This window comes from Microtus ochrogaster, linkage group LG8, assembly GCF_000317375.1.
Source record: "Microtus ochrogaster isolate Prairie Vole_2 linkage group LG8, MicOch1.0, whole genome shotgun sequence".
In the NCBI taxonomy this organism is placed as follows: Eukaryota; Metazoa; Chordata; class Mammalia; order Rodentia; family Cricetidae; genus Microtus; species Microtus ochrogaster.
Window position 1 is genome coordinate 25179459 of NC_022033.1, and position 23703 is coordinate 25203161.

Consider the following 23703-nt stretch of genomic DNA (forward strand, 5'->3'; position numbering starts at 1 on the left):
GGCCAAGCAGTGATTAAATGAATACAGTGTCTGTGTAATTATTTCGGGCAAAGCTAGCCGTGATGGCTGCCGGGTGGCAGGAAGCAGCCCACTGCTCGCATTACTACACACATGCATACATATGCATTCACTATGAGCACGCACACACAAAGATACACTCACACATATGTACAACACACATGCATTCACTATGTGCACACAAACACAAATTCACACATATGCACACATATGCACTCACCATATATACACACACAAACGGACACTCACACACATGCACATATATGCATTTGGCATATGCATACACACACACACACAAAGATCAGATCAAAATCTTGGAAAAGAATACAAATAAAAGCCCTTATACCATATGTCTGGATACTTAAAAGTGATGAATCAAGTCATCAAGAGAAATATGTAAGCAAAATCTATTCTATGTTCTTCAGGGAAACAACCCTCTGGGATGACCCCATTGAGATGATTCATAATTCCTGGGCTCCTCAGAGTTCCTGTAGAAACATGGCAGCCTTGGGGCAGCTGCCCACCCTCAACCCAGCGTTCCTCCCCCACATCCTCAGATCTGCATCCACCAAGAAGTAGCTCATGAGAACTTGTGGCCCAAGCTTGGCCATGGCCCCTGAAACAGAATGTAGCTGGCATTTCTCCCAGTGCCTAGTGGCACTTCCCAGAAGGTCCTGTGGGTGCACCTAGGAAACAGACCTCACAGCTTCAGGAAGTAGCCTCAGAGTCTTTGGACAGACTGCACCAGGCCCCACTGATCAAAGTGCAAGCCTGAAGGCAGGGTGGACATCACTGGCCCCATATCTCATCCCCCAGTGGGGAGGAGCTTACAGGAAGCCTAAAGGAAAGGCAGGATGGGGGAGGGGCTATGTTCCTAGAACATTCCCGACCCATATCAAAGACTCCTATCAGTCTCAATGGCGGGTGTCATGCTTTAAACCCGCCCCCCATCCTTGACCTCATCAACAGCATAGCTCAGGGGTGAACACTTGTGTAAAGACCAGGATTTGAAGACATCCAGTCCCACAGATTCCCCATCAGGATCTTTAAATTCCCCATTTCTAGTCTCACCCGTGTTAATCCATCCAAATGGTGTAGACTTCTGTCCCTTGCCACCCCCTGCCAGAGCCAAGGAAGACCAACAGTGCCTACTCTGCAAGGGCCTGCAGAAACTGACAAGATTGGCCACAGATGTGTTTACCGAGCCCTCGGACCCTGCCTATTTAATTCTATTTTTCTTTTTCTTTTGTTTTGCTTTGAGACAGGGTTTCTCTGTAGCTTTGGTGCCTGTGCTGGAACTCTCTCTGTAGACCAGGCTGGCCTTGAACTCACAGAGATCCACCTGTCTCTGCCTCCCGAGTGCTGGGATTAAAGGCTCATGCCGCCACCACCTTGCTTATTGTAACCCTAAGCTAAACGATGTTGTTGTTCGACTTTCCCAAAAACAAGATGCTGGAGCTCTGACAGGGTTGGAAACAGGATGCGTTAGTGGTAAGAGGCAGAGCCGAGAGGAATGCGTGAGAGAATGCTAAGAATGGACACGCTCACCCTGCGTGGACAAGCTGCAGGTGCTGTCTATATTTGGAATGCGAGTTCTTGAGCATTACAGGGTCTTTCGGGGGAAATCCAAAGATTTAGGTTCCACTCAGCCACGATTGACGTATTCCCTCCCAAGATGAACCAATACTCTAGGTATCTAAGGCCCCTTTAAGTCTGTGGTTCCACCCACCCCGTGCTCCCCTCAGTTTATATATGTCTCCGTAGCCGCTCCTGGGGCTGGTAGGTGACACCATCTTCAACACTGTGCTTCTCACCCCATCACCAAGGTCCAGTCCTGATGGTTTCTCTCCACTGCCTCTGAACTCTGTCCTTCCATCTCCCCACCCCAATCCATTATGACTGACAGACACCAAAGTCAATTCTGTGAGTTTTAATGTGGTGTAGAGACTAAAGGATGAGAAGCAACATCCTTTCTACCAATAGTAGGAGCGTCTCTTCTTTCTATGGAGTTTTGAGGACGTCGTAGGAGTGGTCCAGCCAAGGACTCCATCAATGACCATGGTAGGGAGGGTTAGGTAACGCAAAGGGACGCAGCAGCGTTTGCGATTTTGGCAGCGTATGACACTGTCTTCCCCGTCCTTGCACATCACCCGGCAGTGTCCGTCCTTCCAGCATGCATCTTTGGGGCACAGGAACAATTGTTAGGCGTGTGTTAGTATTGCTCGAATGACAGACAAGAAGCAGCAGATGACAGGGGAGCAAGGGAGAAACAGAGATGCACAGGCCCAGGAAAGGCGAGCGGGCCTTGAGAGGGAGAGAAAGCTTTCTGGAAAATTCTTTTTTATTTTTGAAACAGGCTCTCAGCTCCTGGCCTGAAACTTGCTCTTGTAGACCAGGCTGGCCTCAAACACAGAGATTTACCTGCCTCTGCCTCTAATGCTTGATGGGGAAGAGTCTTTTGTTTTGTGTTAATTTCATTGGTTAAATAAAGAGACTGCCTTGGCCCTTTAATAGGACAGAAAATTAGGTAGGCAGAGTAGACAGAACAGAATGCTGGGAGAAAGAAGCCGAGTCAGGCAGTCACCATGATTCTCCCACTCCAGACAGACGCAGGTTAAGATCTTTCCTGGTAAGCCAGCTTGTGGTGGTGCTACACAGAATATCAAAAATGGGTTAGATCAATATGTAAGAGCTAGCCAATAAGAGGTTAAAACTAATGGGCCAAGCAGCGTTTAAAAGAATACAATTTGTGTGTTATTATTTCGGGTATAAAGCTAGCCGTGTGGGCGGCCGGGTGCCAAGAACTTAGCCCGCCGCTAATATTACAACAAATGCTTGGATTAAAGGCGTGCTCCACCACATCCAGCCAAGGGAAAGCTTTCTTCAAAGTTTCTCCCCATCAATCATCCTGCCCCGAGCACCCCCCCAGCTTCCTAGTCCTTCCTCCAGAATCACTGTGTGTGAATGAGGGTTCCACCTAGAGGAACCTGGGAATGATGGGAAAGGGACAATGCCCATCTATGTGCTAGTGGACAGAGGAGACTCAGTTACATCACAACAGAGTCAGCTCCTTAACAGCTGGTGACAGAAGTCAGCAAACCTCAGTTCTGACCTCCGTCCAGGGTCCAGTCCCCTTGAATCATACTCATCTACTTAAAACTCAAGCCCCAGTCAGCTTCCTGCCTTGCCCAGCTCAGTGCTCCCTGAGGCCTCACTCCAAGCCAAACGCAAATCTAATCAAGTCACCAGCCAGCTCCCTGCCACCAAGCTGCACCCAAGCACCCAGCACACCAGACGACTACCCCACCCTCAGCCCAAGTCCAGTCCAAGGCCAGCAGCAGCTCCACTGAAGCCAAACCTCCCCTCTCCATCTTATTCCAGGGCACCTGGAAATCCAGATCCTCACCTCCAGCCCATGCTGACACTTTCTGTCACCCTAGCCCCTGAGTGTTCCCACAGGAGGAATTACCCCTAACCAAGTCTCCAACCTGAACCCAATCCTTCACCCCTTATCCACCTCCTAAGTTCCCCCCAGAATTCTACTCTTGCCCTCAAGGTATCAGACCCTGGCAAACATCTCTCATGCAGCTACTTAGTAAAGCAGAATTAGAGAGAGAGAGAGAGAGAGAGAGAGAGAGAGAGAGAGAGAGAAAGAGAGAGAGAGAGAAACATGCACAAGCACTTGGGTTACCCTTTGAAGCTGTGTGAAATGGGAAAAGACAGTAAAGCAGAATTAGAGAGAGAGAGAGAGAGAGAGAGAGAGAGAGAGAGAGAGAGAGAGAAAGAGAGAGAGAGAGAAACATGCACAAGCACTTGGGTTACCCTTTGAAGCTGTGTGAAATGGGAAAAGACTTAAACGTTGACCCTGTGAGAGTGAAGGAGAGAGAGAAACCCAGAAACAGGACCCCAGACCCTAAAAGAACCCACGTTACCTGACATCACCAGTTCTGTTGCCACAAATATGGCAAGAAGCAGGAGCAACAGCTTCATGGTGGCAGTACCAGGGTGAAGGAGGCAGCTGAGCTGCAGGACAGGAACAGCATTCCCTGGGGCAAGGATGATCCTCCTTTTATCAAGGGCCGTGGGCAGTGATGAGAACAGGAGGGATTTGTCCAAGGTCAGCCAGACCAACGACTGTGTGTAGCAAATGCCTCAGCATAAGAAGAGAGTGTGGGAAAGTGACTGGCACCTATGCCAGACATGACTTCTCTTCTAGGAAGGACAAGAGTGAAGTAAGTTGTTTGGACTTTTGAGACCCACAATTAGTTCATTAATTAACAGATGAACATGTGTCAAGAAACATTAAAATTCTAAGAGTTCTTCAGTAGCCGGCCGGTGGTGGCACACACCTTTAATCCCAGCACTCAGGAGGCAGAGGCAGGCGGAGCTCCCTAAATTCGAGGCCAATCTGATCAACAAAGTTAGTTTCAGGACAGCCAGAGCTACACAGAGAAACCCTGTCTCAAAATACAAAAAAGAAAAAAAAAAGAGTTCTTCATTCTTAGCCTTCTTCTCTTCTCCTCCCTCCACCACAGATTTTTGTCTCATGAAATCTTAAACCTTCCCATATGTTCTATATCAAGGCCTCAGCCTGCATCTCCCTCTGCAGGACTCCAAGCTTCCCTGAATGGCTGCTGTCACTTCCTGTCATTGTGGGTGTCTCTCAAAGGTGCTAGGTCTTCCAGACATAGCTGCTCTGAAATGGAATCCGTTCTCTTGTGGCCTTCATCAAGTCCTGTGGGATTTTCATATTTATTGTACATGTTTCATCTTCGATTCTCTCATGGAACTGCCAGGAACTTGGCTTGAACTGTGCCCTTCAAAAGGTCATGGGCTGGAAATTTTTCAGCATAGGGAGATGGTAGAGCCTGTAACAGGTGGGGCCTCAGTGGGTAAAGTATTTGTTGCGTAAACATAAAGACTTGAGTTCAGATCTCCAACACTCATATAAAAGCCAGACTCAGTAGCACACATCTGTAATCCTAGAGCTGGGGAAGCCATGGCGCAGTGACCCTAGGGCTGGCTGGCCAGCCAGTCCAGGCAAATCAATGACTCCAGGTTCAGTAAGAGACTAAAAACAAAAAATAAGGTGGAGAACAATTGGGAAAGACCCCTGTCATTGACTTCTTACATACACACACACACACACACACACACACACACACACACACACACCAAGGCAAGCCTTAGTGCAAGGTAATTAGGTCACAGGATTTCACAGCTAGAAGATGTGGGGGACTCTGATGTGGGAAGTCTTTCTGTATATATGCTGCTTTTAGGTTAATAAATAAAGAAACTTCTTGGACCTACAGCAGGGCAGAATAGAGTTAGTGGGGAAAACTAAACTGAATGCTGGGAGAAAGTAGGCAGAGTCTGAGATGCTGCAGGAGGAGGCAGACTCTGGAGAACCTTACCAGTAAACCATGAGCCTTATGGTAAAATATAAAATAACAGAATGGGTTAATTTAAGATGTAATGATGTGGGAGTGATTTCTTATTAATAAAGAAACTGCCTAGGCCCATTTCATAGGCCAGCCCTTAGGTAGGTGGAGAAAACAGAACAGGATGCTGGGAGAAAGAAGCTGAGTCAGTGAGTCGCCATGATTCTCCCACGCCAGGCAGATGCAGGTTAAGATCATTCTTGGTAAGCCAGCCTGTGGGCTACACAGAATAATAGAAATGGGTTAGATCAATATGTAAGAGCTAGCCAATAAGAGGCTGGAACTAATGGGTCAGGCAGTGATTAAAAGAATACAGTTTCCGTGTAATTATTTCGGGTCATAAGCTAAGCTAGCCATGCAGGCGGCCGGGTGCTGGGGACTCAGCTCCGCCGCTATTATTTCAACAATGTAAGAGCTATCTAGAAATATACTTACGCTATTGGCCAAACAGTATTGTAATTAATGCAGTTTCTGTGTGATTATTTGGGGTCTGGGCAGTGGGGAATGAACAAGCAGCCTCTGTCAACAGATTGGCACCCAACACGGGGCTGAGTACATCCACATAAAATCTGAGAGATCTTGGAAAGGAATTCTAGACACATAAAAACAGAGTTAAGCAGTTTCTTGATAGCCACATTTTTTTGGATGGTCTCTGTTTGTTGGCAGTGGGCAAGAGCACCATGGCTCCTTTAAGAGAAGGCTTACTGACTCAGCATAAGAAATAGTGACTCTGGCTCTTTCAGGAGGCAGAGCACCTAAATGGGGTTTGTGGGAAGAATGCTGCAAGTTACTTGGTAGCAGCATGAGCCAATTGCTTACTAGAGTTGTGAGTGCAGCGGCCTCCCAGTGATCCCAGAGCTGACACTGAATTACCTCTGCCATGTTAAAAGGCCGAAAGAGGCAGAGCCAGTATCCAGGGCTGAGATGACCACCCTGCTTACCATTTTAAAATGCATTTTGTCAGAAAAGGATTTTACATACACAATACAGATAAATTCCAATGGAAAAGATCTCTAAATGGGTCACAGTGTTAAATAAATGTCCACAGGCTTTGGAGAGAGAGGGAAAAGAGTAAAGAGACGGTAAATGTAATATAAAAGAGTACAGACAGTCATAGATCAAAGGAATAAAGATAATAAAATAAATATTAAGCTTGTAGAAAAAGTAATAGAGTAAGAAAATTAAGCCACATAAAGATGGAATATACACAGAGAGTCTGGATTATGTATATTATTGTGTCTTCTTTGAATTTTTTAACTGTGAATGAGCTAAGTACAGAGAGACATTTCATTAGACAGGCAGCTAAGTTAAGCCAACATATATATTTTAAAGGTATCTTGACTTCAAGATTTGGGTCTAAGGATATCTTGCTTTGGAAAAAAAAGGTTCTGTTTTTGTTTCCACAGAAGATGAGAATCTGTGGGTTCCTTCCAGAATAATGTGATTTGATGGACCAAGAACCCCTGAAAGGTCACCGTGAACACTCAAAAACACTTTGCCCAACAAAAATCAGGAAGCAGTTTGGAAAGAACTATTCCCAAATTCTCAAATATTGTTTATAAATGTTTGTTTACATTTAAAGGGGGAAATGCTATAGAGATGAATGCTTTGCATTGGTATAGACCTTGGTTTATTGATAAAAACTTAAGGTCAATTTTGTTATATGTATATTTCTGCTCTTGATTAAGGTATTGTGTTTATGCAGCTCATTTAAAAATGTAATATATAATTAAGAAACACAGGTTTAGTAGATAGTCATGTATAATAGTTAATCTTATAGTCATGTTGGTTAGATTTTCTAGATACATAGAAATATATTTCAATTAGTTAGGTATTCTTCAAACTTTTCAAAGACTAACAGAATATGGTATTTAAATTTTTTTTTAAAAAAACTTAGACCTTTACATGACAATGAGACACATCTGTTCTTGGCAATACCAATCTACTTCAAGAAGATTATGGGCATCAAAGAGGCTCCTTATGAAGTTGGTCAGCTATTTGGGCAAGAAACTGCTTTGCCTGAGCTTCTTAATGTTTTTATGTATAAACTAGACATGCAGGACCCACAGAGAAATGACTGCTGGACTTGCCTAAAGGTGAGACAATACTCCGTGGTTCCTGCTTCATGAAAGAGTCTGCTAGACATTCTGCAGGACACAGAAGAAAGTGGCTGACAAACTGTCAATATAGGTGAAACTCTCTTTGAAATTTCCTGCTTTGGGGAAAAGTCTCTCAGATACTATAGGCCTGTAGGCTGAAGATGGGTGCCCCAATGGTACAGAAGAACTTTGGGTAACTTTCCAGGTAGTAAGATGTCTCTGTCAATTCTAGAGTTTTGAAAATTGCTTACAATGCACTGCCTGCTAACTTAGGTAATATTATATCTTTCTGTGGTCTTTGGTAGAGTTAAAGAATTTATAGTTATAGTTTTCTTTAGTTATGATAAAAGACAAAATAGATATAAATATTGTAAACTTAATTCTTGCTTTATACCTGTTTTCATATGTAATTTTACTATGTTAAAGTTAAAACCTTTTTTATTTAGACAGAAAAGGGGAAATGATGTGGGAAGTTTTACTGTATATGTGTTGCTTTTATTAGTTAATGAATAAAGAAGTTGCTTGGGCCTACAGCAGACCAGAATAGACCTAGGTTGGGGGAAAAACTAAACTGAATGCTGGGAGAAAGTAGGCAGAGTCTGAGACGCCATGTAGCTGCCAGAGGAGACAAACACCAATGAACCTTACCAGTAAACCACAAATCTCATGGTAAAATATAAAATAATAGAAATGGGTTGATTTAAGATGTAAGAGCAAGCTATTGGCCAAACAGTATTGCAATTAATATAGTTTCTGTGTGATTACTTTGGATCTGGGCAGTGGGGATGAACAAACAGCCCCCATCAACAGGACTATGCTTAGATCCCAAAAGAGTGGGAGGTTATAACAAGAATGAACTTGACCACTGGTCATCTCTGGATTCCTGCTTTGCCATGTGATCTTCAGTGCTGGGATGTCACCCACCACGAGGCCCTTAGTGAGATAGGACAGGTGTGGCTGCCTAATCAAAGAGTTTCTGTCTCCCAAATGGTAGTTTTAATGAATTTGCTTTCCAGAGTTTGATATTTTGTAAGAGAAGCAGAGAACAGACCTTTACAGTTCCTAACCCTAGCATGGGATTTTACCTGCCATATTCAGATATTAATCCAGCTATTTTAATAAGCATTGCTCCTAAACAATGATTCCAAAACATATACATTGATTTTGTTTTTTCCATTTTTGTGTGCAGTTAAGTGCAGAAGTGTCACAGACAGCAGGGACCTTGAATCCTTCTACATATTCTCAGACAGTTTCACCTGCAGGAGCAGCTCCAGTTCCTACCATCGAGGAGTGTGGTGAAGTGTGATGCTATTTCTTTGAAGGAAACCTTCAGAAGTGGCACACGCTGTTTTCAGTCCATTGGCCAGAACCCATTCCCACCAAAGCCCGCTCTGGGATACACTGGGAATATTTTCCTTTAGTCTGGGCATTGAAAGCTTGCTAAAAGTCAGGGTCTGACTTATTAAAAGGACCAACACTAAGGAGAACTGGAGATATTTAGAACCTGGCTTTATAAACAGATTAGTGTTTAATAAACATTGGCAAGCCTAATAAATGTAACTATTACTCCACTGAGTAAATGATCATAGAAAATCAATAGCTTGCATTGGGTGGTGCCATGAGTGTGATCGCAGAGCCCTTCCAAGGGCCAAGCAGTTCACTAGATTTGGGGATATAAAGTCTGCCTCCTGGTTTACTGTGTTCTTTTTAAATTTTTAAATTACATTTTGTCTGCGTGCTTGCACACATTCTAGTGTGTGTGTGTGTGTGTGTGTGCGTGTGTGTGTTCAAATGGTACATATTTAGGACTATCTTGTGTGTGACCTGTGTGCATTTATGCTGCCAAGTGATTTGTGTGGAGACACACAGCTGGTGACTGAGTAGGTGTTTGCAAACACCTCTGTTCTCAGACCTTTAGACATGGTGTCCACTACCTCGGTCACCCTATACCCGGTGACTCTGAAACGTGACAGGGGCTTGGGAATTCTCTTACTGAGCTGGAGATGTGGGACAAAGTTAGGAGGAGCAGATAAAATGTGGGGAGCAGGGGCTGCCACCGGATGAAGACCTGGGGCAATAACGGAGGAGGCGAATTTTGGCCAGAGAACCAACTTGATAGTGATTGCTGCATTGTGTCTGTGGGAGACAAGATGAGAACAGAGTGCAGTGTCCAACTTTAAAAGTCTCCCACACAGGAACAGCCTGGCCTGGCTGGCTCTGAATGCCTCCCCTCCCTCCATCCCTCCAATCTGGGCAGCTATGAGTTCCACGTGGAGGAGGAAAGGGGACACTGGCTATCAAGGTCCTACACACAGGCCTGCAAAGGACTTTAGCCTGATTTCACGGGCTCCTCTCACTAAAGCCCTTAAGTCAATAACAATGTCAAAGAGATGAAACCCCAACAATTGAAGTCTCTGATGAAGACCCTGCCCCTCTGTGCATGTACATTCTATCTGTCCGAGGGCCTGTGGGGCCTGTGGCCCAGGGGGAGGCAACATGGATGGCCAAGGTTTCAGAAAGCATGGCAAGAGTATCATGGAGAGGCCAGGATCTGAACCAACCCTCCATCAGCCCCTCTCCATGAGAGACACAGATGCCAGGGCAAAGTATTTTGTCTACAAATTTGTGTGTTTGTGTGGTATTGAGAGTTGAAGCCAGGGTCTGGTACATAGTTTACAGGTGTTCTACCAATCAGGCTACACTTCTAGGCCTTTTTTTTTTCTGTAATTCTTCAAAACAGTAAGAAAAACACTAAGAGTAACCCATCACCCTCAGTTCTTAGGAAATGCTATGTTGATTTTATTTACTTTAACCTGGTAAGATGTTTATTATCCATTATTATTGGGTTTGTGCCATCCTGTTCTCAGTTTGATCTCCCAGGACCTCCCCTGTCTAGAACGAGGATGAGCGTGTGTAGGGAGTCAAGAATGCCTTGAGTGAATGGGGAAAGATGGGATGAAGGCCTGACTGAATACACATTCCCTATTGGACACGGGCTTGGTCAGAGGACCAAGACCTCTGACCCCCAGAAACTTGGAAAGGCCAAGCCTTTCTCTGGTCCACGCAGAAGTGTTTACAAAATTGACCAGTACATGGCAAGACTAGCAACTGCAGCTTCCTCCTCCTGGAGGTTTACGTTCTGAGACTGCTCGCCTACAGAGACCTCCCACCAAGCCTGCCCCCTGTGCTAAGGGTAATGAATGTGCTGAGATTGCAGGTTGCTGAGGTAGCTGATGCCACTCCATCCAAGTGCTCAAGGCCCGCCTGCCCCAGCGATTCCGTACCTGTCTGTGTAGTCATCCTTTCTCCACTCCCTTGCTGCCACCCGTCAGCTTCCAGAACCAAGTCTGTTGGGATGCAGCAACTTTGGTGTTTGTCTCTTTGCTTCTCAGAATCAGGGTATGGTTAAGGCCCTCGGACTGCTCCCTGGGTGGTTCTAAGAGGCTGCAGGATTGCTGTTGCCCATGAAGTTCCACCAAAGCACAGGCCGCTCCCTCTCACCACAGCACTGCCGCCTATAGTCAAACCCATCCCCTCGCTCATCCCAGGGAGACCCAGCCTCCATGTCTTAACTGGGGTGCTCTAGAAACCAAAGGGAAGGCCAAATATGCAAGTTCGTCTTTTAGATGTGGATTTATTATATTGAATTACAAAATATGGTGGCAAGGATCCAACAGTAGTTGCCTTGCAGCTGAGAGGGTGAGAAGCCAGTAGTTGCTTGGCCCACAAGGCTGGGTGACCACTAGTACCAAAGGCCTCATGGGTTTCTTCAGTCCGTGTTGGAGGCAGAAGAAGCTGTCTCCAATGTCAGCAAGGGAGTCAGCAGCAGCGATGGGCAAATTAACTTGGTGGAGAGAGGGAAGGCCAGGAAAGCAAAAAGCAAACCTTCCTTCTCCCTTCCTTTTTTCAATCTGGGTTGTTACCAGACCATGCCATCCACATTTGGGATGGGTCTTCCCACATCAGTCAAGGGCATCCCCCACAGATGCAGCCACAGCCCACAGGACAACCTGAAGCAGACAATTCCTCTTTGAGAATCCTTGATCAGGCGGTCATGCCTGAGAGGACATCCACCTGAGTTGGCTTCCTTGTGCTTAGGTCTTCCTAACGAAGACAGTGGGCAGGCAAGGAACAGTCTTCTTGGCTGCTCCTGGAACATGTGCACGCATGCGCACACACACATACACATGAACACGCCCATGCACACACATACACGCACCACACAAGCGCATACACACATTTTCAGTTCTCCATTTAAAAAAGGAAGGCCACTCAGAACACAAGGTCTGACTTCTCCTTCAGACAGAGCAGGAAAGAATGATGTTTTCACGATGCCCACTCAAACAAAATAGAGAAAAATCCCAGGCAAATGCTACATAACAGTCTTGTAAGGATCTGTTTGTGTTTATTTTATGTGTGTGTTTTGCCTGAATATATGTAAGTGCACTGTGTGCTTGCCTGGCACCAGAAGAGGCTAGAAGAGGGTGTCTGAACCCCTGGAGCTGGAGTTCCAGAGGGTTGTGAGCTCGCATGTAAATGCTGGGATTGGAATCCAGGACGTCGGCAAGAGCAGCAAGTGCCGTGAACACCACTAAGCTATCTTCCGCCCCTCTGCTAAATTCTTAGTTTGTCCCTTTTCTGCACTATTTTTTTAAAAAAATACAGTAAACACACGTTTATAGTCTTATTAATACACACTAATCTTTTTTTAAAAAAATATTTATTTATTTATTTATTTATTTATTTATTTATTATGTATACAATATTCTGTCTGTGTGTATGTCTGCAGGCCAGAAGAGGGCACCAGACCTCATTACAGATGGTTGTGAGCCATCATGTAGTTGCCAGGAATTGAACTCAGGACCTTTGGAAGAGCAGGCAATGCTCCTAACCACTGAGCCATCTCTCCAGCCCCAATACACACCAATCTTAAGAGCAGGTCGTGCCCCTCTCGTGTGCCATGTGGTGGCACGGGTGAGGGAAAGACGCCCTCCTCCCCCTCGCCCCTTGCCACCTGCAGCTCTCGGGAGAGTGGACCCTGCTGCTCGCCTGGGCAGCATGGTGGAGTTGACCCAGCTGGCAGAGGCTCCAGTGAGCTGGCCCTGAGGGTAGGAGAGTGGAACAGCTGACCACACCCCCTGCGTCTGCCACTTGGTGGAGAGGGCAAGGGAACGGCGCCCTACTTCCTTGCCCCTTCCGCCTGTGGTGGGCGAGGGAGTTGACTCTTCCCCCTTACCAGCTGCAGCCCTCACCTGGGCAGCACAGCAGAGCTGACGCTATTGACAGGGGTACTGGTGAACCAGCCCTGAGAACGTGAGCGTGAGAAATCCGGCCCCACCCCTCATCCGCCAAGTGGTGGTGTGGGCAGGGGAGAGATGTCCTCCCCCACTCCTATTCTTCGCTGCCTGTGGAGGTGGAAGAGCTGACCCTGAAGTCTTAAGAGCAGCTGCAGCACTCAGGAGAGTGGCCCCTACACCTCACCTGGGCAACACAGCAGAGCTGACCCTGACAGCCCAGGTGTAGGAGCTAACCCTGAGGGTGTGAAAGCAGGAGAACTAGCCCCACCCCTTGCTTATTGTGGGGAAGGGTGAACTAGCTGGGGCAATGCTGGAGAGCTCACCCTGGTGGTGAGGTCAAGGGAGAGCGGGTGGGATCCAACCCTGCAGCTATCCAGGACCAGAACCAGGGTTATGAGTTGGCCCACCCCAATATCCACCCCGTCTGTAGCTGCTGAAGCATATGAAGGGACTGGTCCCGGAGATCCAAAGCTGCAGGATCTCCACGACACAGGGCGACAACAGGATACCCAAGAGGAGTCCCAGCTAGCACCCAGCATCAATAGTGTAGCAGAAACCAGAGGCCTCGAGCAGACCAGTAACACTTGCAAGTGAAGGTATGAGGACCAAAGTGTTAATGCGTGACTCACTGTGTCACACTGCAGCTTCCATGGCGAGGTTTTTCCTCTTTTCTTTTTTTTCCTCTTAAATTTTACTTTATCGGGGAGAGGGGTTGCAAGGGCAGATGCGAAGGGACGGGGAAATTAATGGGATTGAGATACACGATGTGAAAGACACAAAGAACAGATAAAAAGAAAGTAAGAAAAAATACACACCAATCTTGGTCTAAAGACAAGAACACCTGTCTTTAGTGAGAGAAGCTGCTGTCTGGGGCCCAAGTCATAGTTCACAGTAGGGCCTAGTGTGAGGTAGGCCAAGGGTCCTGGGTTTCATACCCAGCATGGCAAAAGGAGGGGGGAGTCACCCTTGCCTAGGACTAGGGTACAATGAGACATGTGGCCAAGGGATGACATTTTAGAAAGCATTAGCCTGAAAGTTCCCCAAGAGTAATGGTACCCCGATAGTCAGCCTTTGTTGCTGTGTCCAAGGCAGCTATGCTAGGCCTGGCTCGGGCAAAACTGGTAGCACTGTTGGCTCAGTGGCCATGGGCTCCTCTTGAAACTCGGCTTCTGGCGTCCTTCCCATCTGGGAGTCATCTGCCCTTTGTGTGTTTGTGGAAAAGACAATCGTATCCCACTATAGAAGGTGCTAAAGACTCTGACCTGACTGCCCCCCATTTTAATCCCAGCACACAGGAGGCTGAAGCAGGTGGGTCTTCGTGAGTTCAAGACCAACCTTCTAGGACAGCCAGGGCCCTGGAAGCTAACCACCACCACCACTAACAATCAATTTGGACATTGAAAAGCACTGAAAGTCTAAGGCTCAGATTGCTTACCCAGAATTGAATTCAAGGCCACCCCACCCCTTTTTGTGTCTGGAGTGGACACAGAGTAATTGTTGGGGCCCTGTGGAAGATGGGAGACAATGATGCTAACATTTTATCTGGGCACATTCCGGAGATTATCACTTTCTTACACTCCCTGGCCTTCTGGCCATCCTCCTCTGACTTCCTATCACTACTTCAGCCTCCCCAACCGGAGACTTCACTCCTTAGTACTTTCTTTGTCTTCTTCCCCCAGAAGCAGCCACTGATCTCCCGGGGCAGATAATACTTTCCCTCTTCTAGGTGCAGACTTTTCTAACTTAAACCCATAAAAACTGCTCAGCCACTGTAAAAGCAAATAGAAAAAATAGAGAAGCAGACAATCGACTTATATCCAGTTGCCGGTGGGCCGAGGACAAAGATGCTGGGAAGGGGAAGGACTTGAGAGTTCCCATCCTAAAACAAGTCGTTTCTTGGGTCTGGTTGTTTTGTGACAATGTCTCAATGGCCCTGTTGGCCTCAAATTCCTGGTCTTCCTGCCTCTACCTCCCAAGGGCTACCACCACATCCAGCAAAACAAGCATTTTAAAACAAGCTCCATAACCTTTGAAAAATACTCCAAGAAATGGCTGTTAAATAAATACCAACTAGAGATGGCCTCCAGAGTTCTCTCCCGCGTACAGGCAGACAGAGCTGGGATTTCAGCCACTCTCAGGGCTTTTGTTATATGGTAATTCTGAGCTCCTAAGCCTAGTGTAGGGTGGCACTCTTGTCCTCTCATGGTTGGATGTGGCTGTGACACTGTTGTTGCTAGTGAGCTGTGTTAACACCAAGGTCAGACCAGGCGGCTGACAGGGGAGCTCTCCAGAGCTCGCGCTTCTACTACAGCAAAACTCTTGGGTCAGGATTTTACAGGTGAGACAACATGGAGCCACAGCCCCAGCTGAGCTGCAAATGGATACAGAGCAGGACAGAAAAGTCTGCTCAAAAGTTAATTTACATTTATTTCTTTGTTGTTGTTTATGTGCACGCCTGGGCTAAGTTCGAGCACGAAAGCCCGAGGCCCGCCAGGGGAAGTTGTTCCTTGCCTCCTATCGTGTGGATCCTGGGGACCAAACACAGGTCAGCAGGCTTGGCAAGCACACCGGGGTTCGGATTCAGGGACTCTTGCAGATAAACTGAACACGTATTGCTTTATGACATGGTCATGGGGCTTTGACGACCCGAGAAGGATTGTAATGGCTAAAAGCTGTGGGTATGGATGTCAGGTGGATGAGCATACACTGTGAGGGTTAATTTTGAGTGCCAACTTTACTGGATTAAGGAAGCATAGGGCATTGAGGAGGAATAATGGATGCGTCTCTAAGGGAGTCTCCAGAGCGCCTTAACTGAGGAGGAAAGGCTCATCCTGCATGTGAGTGGCGTCATTCCGCCGTGTCCCACTCTAAAAACGAGGCCGCTGCTTCGGGGAGAAGGAAGTGGATATCAACACTCACCTCACACTGCTTGTGGGCTATAGCTGCCGTTTGACCAGTGATGTCTTCCTCTCCATGACTGACTGTCTCCTAAACCCTTTTCCCCTTAAGTTGCTTCTTGTCAAGCCCTTGGTCACAGAAGCAAGGAGAAGCTGCTAGCACCGGATGGAGGGGCGTGCTAACCAGTTGTGCTAATCTAATCCTTTACAACGCAGGTGTCTGTCAGTCATCACCAGACAGCTTAAGTACTCTAGGCTTTACTTGACCTTTCGACCTCATTAACCCTTTAAAGACATGTTAGGGAATGGCTGAGATTAAAAGCTTGCGCTGCCCCTAATATGTAGTAGATCCAGCTTTCCCTGCTGTATATACGGTCATTTACACACTACTTATGTGTGTTTCCATTGCATGGGGCCTGACAAGTAACAGAGATGACAGAACACACAAGGGACTTGAGTTTGTACTTCCCTGATGGCTAAAGATGTTGGTCATTTTTTCATGTAATTATTGGTTACTTTTGTTCTTTTTGAGTTCTTTATATATTCTGGATACAAATCCTCTGTCAGACGAATAACATGCAGACATCTCTCCATTCTGTGTTAAAAATGGCAATCAGCCAGACGGTGATGGCGCAATACTAAGGGGGCAGAGGCAGGCAGATCTCTGTGAGTTCAAGGCCAGCCTGGTCCACAAAGTGAGTTCCAGGACAACTAGGGCTGTTACACAGAGAAACCCTGTCTTGAACACTGCCTCCCCCAAAAGAAAATGCAATCATTGAAGAAAAATAAAATCCTGGAGAGGGTGGAAGGGAAACAGAATTCTTAAATCCTGCTTCTGAGAATATAAATTACATTTTCACTGAAATACATATGAAACTTCTGCAAAGAATTATTAAATAGAGCTGAAACAACATCCTAGTCCTGAGCACAGTCCGAAGGAAGATAGATCGGCAAGTGCTCCTGCCACCTGCGTATCTGTGGTTATCACAGTCCTGCACATGGTAGCTCAGTCACAAAGACATCGTAGGAATGGAGGAAGAGCATGTGGATGCGTCACGTCTAGTGACTCATACTGGCAATCGCCACACGTCGGAGGCTGAAGCCGGAGGCGTGCCATAAGTTCAAGGCACCTTGAATTGCAGAGTGAGTTCCAGGGCAGCCTGAACTCACTTACAGAGTAAGATCTTATGTCAGAAACCAAACGTAAGGAAGTGGGGGTGGGCTATGGACTACATAGACAATGAAGTGTTTGTCAATCGTGAGGAATCAAACCATTTCATTTAAAGGAGAACGGGAAGCAGGAGAGATTGCCTTGTTAAGTGAAAACAAGCTAGGTTTGGGAAGACAAACAGGCTTTCTCTCGTGTGGAATCATAAGAAGAAAATAAAAACGACACATATATTAAAAAGGGTTATTAGGGAAGTAAAGGGGGTACGGGGAAAAGTGTAAGACATAAGTGGGGGTGAAAACATACTGTATGCCAGGTGAAAATGTCACAATAAAGTCCAGAATCTTGCACAATCAATATACACTAAAGAAACTAAGCACCGGGGGTGTGGATAGGTTACACACAAACAGTATAATACTGTACATGAGAGAATTGGGGGTACACATAGTTTGGCATTTTCAGGGATTGCAGAACCATATACCACGAGGAATGACTATACTTACATCATGTCTAGATTACTTGTAATCCCTAATACAGTGTAAATGCCATGCATGTAGTTCTTGAATATATCATTTACAAACAACGAGAAAAGGTAGCCTGCACCAGTAAAGATGACACTTGCTCTGAATATGTTCCCCGCAGTTAGTTAGCCCCACAGACATGGAGCTCCTAGGAAAGGTGAACTAAACACACGAATGCACCCTTTTACCACGTGCCTTCTGCTGACGTCTGGCTACGCACACAAAGAGGCAAACACGGAAGTCAGACAGCGCTGCTTTAATGAAGCTCGGGAAATGCCGAGGTGAGACTCCGGGTGGGTCCACCTTCATTTTTGTCACCTCGGGCTTTACAGGGCTAGTTCAAATCCTGGGACAGCTGCGGCACCTTCTGGGGCTTCACGCAGCACAGTTTGCCACTCCAGCACAAGATGTAGAACTTTTCGTTCTTGGTGCATTCTTCGCGGCAGGCACCCTGAAATTTCCAGCACCTTTCAGGGCTGCCTAATCCAGGATGGAAACAAGGACACCTGAATCAGACTCACGGTTCCAGGTAGAGACCAGAGAGAAAGCCATGGAAGGAACTGTCACCTCTAGGGGTTTAGGAAGGTCCTACCATCTCACATTCTCTGTGGGTACTGCATCCCAATCTCAGCCTTTGTAAACGCTCCCTTGGGAGTGCGGTGGACTGCAAGAGTTAACAGCACAGTAGCTTATGAGACTAACACGAACGTCAGAATCTATACCCTGGACTTGAAATCTGTCTCTCAAACCAGTTGGTAGACTCTGAGGTGGTGGCTTCCTTCTTAAGAATCTGTTCCCTCTTTTCTAAAGGAAATGGAGATGCCTCTGCTGTAGCATAGAGGGGGTAGCTCCATTGGGGCTTGCCTAGCATGCTTGAAGCCCTGGGCTCCAGCCCTGGCATAGCATAGATTGGGAATGATGGCCACATTTGTAATCTCGGCACTCAAAAGTTGGGGGCAGGAGAATCAGGAGTTCAAGGGCATCTTCAACAACACACAGTGAGTTTTTGAGACCAGCTCCAGCTACTACATAAGACCCTGTCTCAAAAGAAATGAAAATAAAGTGTAAAATAAAACTAATTATTAATTAATTTGTGAAAAAAAAACACTAGTATTAAATAAATCCAGCTGTGAAATGAGAGGACCTCATCGAAGATTGAGCAGTTTGAGTTATTTTACAAAGAAAAAAACTGCACTAGAAATAACACATTAGCCAAAAGTGAACGCTAATGGCGTAAGAGAAATGCAAAGTGGAAAGGATATTGAAATAAAGAAGAAAAGCCCAGGACTGGTAAAACGCAGAGAATTAATGGCCATAGGGAGTCTGGCCCAGTTACTATATCTACAATACAACCCATCCACCTAAGACTTGGGGGATATTACAGGAGAGAAGAGGGGAGACAGTAGGAGACAGAGGACCAGGACACTAGCTGCTACTGCCTTCTAGACATGGCTGAGATGCTATGCCCATGAAACCCTAACAATATGGCTGCATACAAGCCCTGCATGACCTCATCAATAGATATGGCAGTGTGGATGGGGAGAAGCTCACCAGACTCCACCCTCTAGATGAAGAGCCACAGGCAATCAATGGCCGCCGAGAGGGGGACAATTGGTTTTCTCCAGGGATGAGCTCCCTGGTAAGTTACCCCAAATGGTCATTTCTAAGTGCGCATACATATGAGCAGTATTGTATGAATGACCATATCCAGTAAAATATATATATATATATATATATATATATATATATATATATATACATATGAAGAGGTCATAAATTCAAGATGGAGTGTTGGGGACACAGTGGGAGTTGGGACGAGGAGAAAAGAGGTGGAAATTACATAAAATACTTGCGCATGAAATTCTCAAAAAATATAAAGTATTTTAATAAAAAACAAGGAAGAATGGACCCTAACCGCTAGACCACCAGACACTAGAAGATCGAATAAGAAGAATCAGTGGAAAGGGCCAGCTATTGACAAGAGAGTCAACATACCCAAGTGTGCCGAATTTTACTAAGTAAAACGAAGGAGACACAACAAACACATCAATGTTCAATAACATCTCCTCCAATGGAGAAGTACTTGAGAGGCATGCCAAAAGGGCGTAGAGTGTGCCTGAGAGAGTCGAACCAAAACAGGGTGATTGTTGCAACATCACTGGACATGACACAAAAAGAAAACAAAAATGTTTCGGGCAATCGGGCTGCACACACACACACACACACACGCTTGTGTGTGCATGCACACACACACACACACACCTGTGCACACGAGGGCAGGGCTAGACTAAAACTTATTGATGATAATGCTTTATGCTAGAATCAAGGCTGGTGTCATGTATTTAAGATACTCGTGCCTTCCAAGGACAAAGGCCAGCAAGGAACTGTTCACATCTGAAGCTTGAACAAACATTTGCCTTTCCTACAGCCTCTGATGGGGCAAGAGTTGCAGACCAGTAAATCACACACAGGATTAACTGTTAAATACGCAGTGCCTTGTAGAAACGCAAACCAAATGACAAGTTAAAGTCAGGCCACCGGAGCTCAGTGGCAGAGTGCCTACCCAGTATGAACAACAAAAATATAAAAATAAAATGAGTGGGGCTGGAGAGATGGCTCAGTGGTTAAGAGCATTGCCTGCTCTTCCAAGAGTCCTGAGTTCAATTCCCAGCAACCACATGGTGGCTCACAACCATCTGTAATGAGGTCTGGTGCCCTCTTCTGGCCTGAAAGCATAAACACAGACAGAATATTGTGTACATAATAAATAAATAAATAAATATTTAAAAAATAAAAATAAAAAAATAAAATGAGTGCATAAAAGACTCAGGGGCTGTGTGTTCTGATGAAAGAGCCATACAGCACGATAAGAAGACAGAAGTTTACTGAGAACAGGAGCAGAAGTTGTCAATGGCTTGAGGACACGTTACCGCAGAGGTGTTTGTGGTAAGAGAGAGTGAAATAAGGAAGTAGGGTATAGTCCCTCTTTCCCAGCAGGTCAGGTGCGTGACTCAGTGGCAGTATGCATCCACCCACGGGGCCCTGGGTTCCAATCCCACCACTGCGGGGGGGGAGGGGGGAGAAAGGAATATAGAGGTAGGTTGTAAATTTGAATCCTAATCTGAAATATCAGTAGGAATTCATGGGTGTTTGTTTTTAATAAATTTCCCCCCATTTATGGACACTGCAAAGCTTAGAGACATTGAGCGGCCAGTAGAAATTAGTATCCAATTCTTGGAAATTGGAAGCATGGAAACTAGTGTTGATCAGGCAATTACAAAACAAGCGTGAAGCAAGCGTTCTGTGACACCAGAGACAGAAGACGCTATCGAGGACAAGTAGGGCTCTATCAGAAAGATCAAAGACTCTCACACTGCCCGAGACTAGGAGCTTGGACTGTGATAGGAAGGATGGCAGCAACAGATTCAGCATGCGGCTTAGAACCATTAGTCTAATCTCTGTGGGTTCAAGACCAGCCTGGTCTACAAAGTGAATCCCAGGACAGTCAAGGCAATTACACAAAGAAACCTTGCCTTGAAAAACCAAAATAAATAAATAAATAAACAAACAAATCATATTTAACTGAGTCTTGATGCATCCACTGTCTCCTGAATCCATCTGCTATTGTGGGCAGAATAAAGGGGGGATTGAAGAAGTCCTGGCGGCCTAGTCATTTCTCCAAGGCAGAATTGTATCACAAATCATAAGAGACAGATGAAATTGGCTTCCAGGTTTATATGTAATCCCTGGACGTCTAACTCCCAACTTCTACTAGCAGAATGGAAGTTCCTGGGGACTCTCAGATGAATTACAGGAAATGAAGAAGCTGCTTTTGTTGCACACCAAAATTTCAGTGTGTCCAGTCTTAACCTTTTAGTCAAATTTATCACGTAAAAATCAAAAATGAGAAAAGATAAATACAGAGGAGCGACCTGACTCGCAGGTTCTAATCCCAAGATCTGAGACTCTTCCCACTGCCCCAGACATCCGGCCACCCACTCAGGCCCTAAATACCCTGGCCAGATCCACTCTCCAGCTCTGTCCTTCTGTAGGGCTCTAGGTTACCTGGAATGACCTGGGATAGCAGCAACAGAGCCATAGCTAACACTGCAGTCCTCATGGCTTCGGGAATCCCGAGGTGTTGGCTGTCTGGAAAGGTACCGGGCAGTGGGAGAAAGTTCTGGATCCTTGTAACCAGCTGGCACTCGTGTCCTCAGAGACCTGTGTGCACAGTCTGCCCTGAGCCAGCTGCCTTCCCTGTCGCTAGGCCTCTACACCCACAGTACTGACCACACACTCCTACGCAGACACTCCCTTTATCCGCTCAGTAACCAGCAAGATTAAATCCTCTGGTCAGGGTATAAGTAGATGTCAGTCTCTGTCAGTTCCACCCAGAATCCTCTACTCTGGAGGGAAAGGAACTTATGAGCCCCTCCTCCTAGATGAGAAGCTGTTCCCAGTTGATAGCAGCTGGGGCTGGAGGAAGGGGCAATCATTTGTCTTTCAGAGTGTGGCACGTGCTAGATTGACTGTGTTCTGGTGAACGGCTGCACATCCAGGAGTCTATGGGCGGCACAAATTGGATTCAAAGGGTTGTTTTTTAAAAGGTGGGGCTGGAGAGATGGCTCAGTGGTTAAGAACACTGACTGCTCTTCCAGAGGAACCCACCTGGGTTCCTAGAACCCACATCACAGTCCACAACCGTCCAGGTGCAGCAGATCCCACGCCTTTTTTTGGCCTCTGTGAGCACTGTATGCACATGGCACACAGGCATAGGTGCAACCAAAACACCCACGGACATACAATAATAAAATGTATATATTTTAAACAAAGGAAGGACATGAAACTGGAAAAATGGAAGGGAGGTGGGAAATGGATCTGAGAGAAACCAGGGGAGGTAGGGGTGGGTACAATCAAATACATCATATGCGTGTATAAATTTTTTAAATAATCAACTAAAATATTATATTTAAAATGTTAATACATTTAAAAATCCTCGACACTCCACACTTCTTGCCACGCTCTACAAAGCCCTACATTGGTAGCTCTTCTGGTAAAGCGCTTGCCACGCAAGCATGAGGCCCCGGGTATTATCACCAGAGTCTACATAAAAGAGGCAGAAGCAGGGTGTGGTGGTGCATGCCTTTAACCCCAGCACTCAGGAGGCAGAAGCAAATGGATCTCTGTGAGCTTGAGGCCAGCCTGGTCTACTTAGGGAGCTCCAGAACAGCCAAGGCTTCATAGTGACACAGCTGTCCCCCCCCCAAAAAAAATGAAAAAAAGGATGATAAAAGGATGATACATACTTACTACCCTTGTGCTGGGGAAATAGAGGCAGGCACTCAGGAACCCTGGTGCTCACTGCCACTGGCCAGCCATGAGAGCCCCTGTCTCAAAACACAAGGTGGATGGCTTCACATACACAATCACTCGAATCCAAACACATGTAAACACACACACACTTTGGAGTCCTACATCATCGAGTGTAGCTATCCACGGCTATCAGAATTCTAACATAACTTGGATGAGCTAGTTTAAAACACTTTAAGAGATTTTAGCTGGTCATTTAATCCCTCACAGAGATTGGTCTGCCACTGTCTTCAAGTGCTAGGATTAAAGGTGTTTGCCACCACTGTGTGGCAAGATATTCTCTATCAAAGAAATGGGCTCCCGCTGCCTAAAATGCCCAGTTTTCACAAGAACTTTGGCGTGGAAGCCAAGAAAGCTAGAGCTGAAATTACCCAGCTCACCGTCCCAGATGTGCCACTTAGTTGTGCGGCCTTAGAATGAATCACATTCTCTCTCTACAATTCAGCCTCATTGGTGAGCAGATTAGAGCCCAGGGCCTGTAAAACTCAACCCAACCCTCAGTAGTCTGGCTCCCTGAACATTCAAAATACACAGAAAATGAAAGACTATAGGAATCTAAGGCTTTGCCACCAATGTGGAGCAAACTAATTGTGCTTACACCTACAGAGCCTACAGAATCCCACAGCCATAATCACCAATCTTCAGTCTCTTTACAATCTTCTTAGTTACAGACTGCCCTTCATTGCCACTGCTGATAGCAACCTTGGATCTCGTCCTGGAGTTGGCATCACAGAATCTTAATGATGTCCCCACTCAGCCTTAGAACTTCCTGATACAAGGTGTGTGTGGCTAACTCGACACAGTTGAGAAGAGAAAACCTCAATTAAGGAATTGCCACCATCTGACTGGTCTATGAACCTGTCTGTAGGTCATGTTCTTGAATGGTTTTTTT

General features: G+C 46.0%; 2 protein-coding genes across 2 annotated transcripts in view; both read right to left on the minus strand.

Annotated features, from left to right (window-relative positions):
• The window catches only part of LOC101989983 (beta-defensin 19-like), a 9851-nt gene extending 5843 nt beyond the window's left edge, over window positions 1–4008 (minus strand). The window contains exon 1 of the mRNA XM_005363197.2: window positions 3951–4008. Coding sequence (XP_005363254.1) covers window positions 3951–4008 — 58 coding nt within the window. The remainder of the gene's footprint in view (window positions 1–3950) is intronic.
• A 13767-nt stretch (window positions 4009–17775) lies between these two features.
• LOC101990458 (beta-defensin 122-like) lies at window positions 17776–21561 on the minus strand. Its single transcript, XM_005363198.2, has 2 exons — window positions 21507–21561; window positions 17776–17921 (listed from the first exon to the last, which is right to left on the minus strand). Exons 1-2 carry the CDS (start codon window positions 21559–21561, stop codon window positions 17776–17778), a joined length of 201 nt encoding a protein of 66 aa, XP_005363255.1.
• Window positions 21562–23703: the final 2142 nt, after the last annotated feature.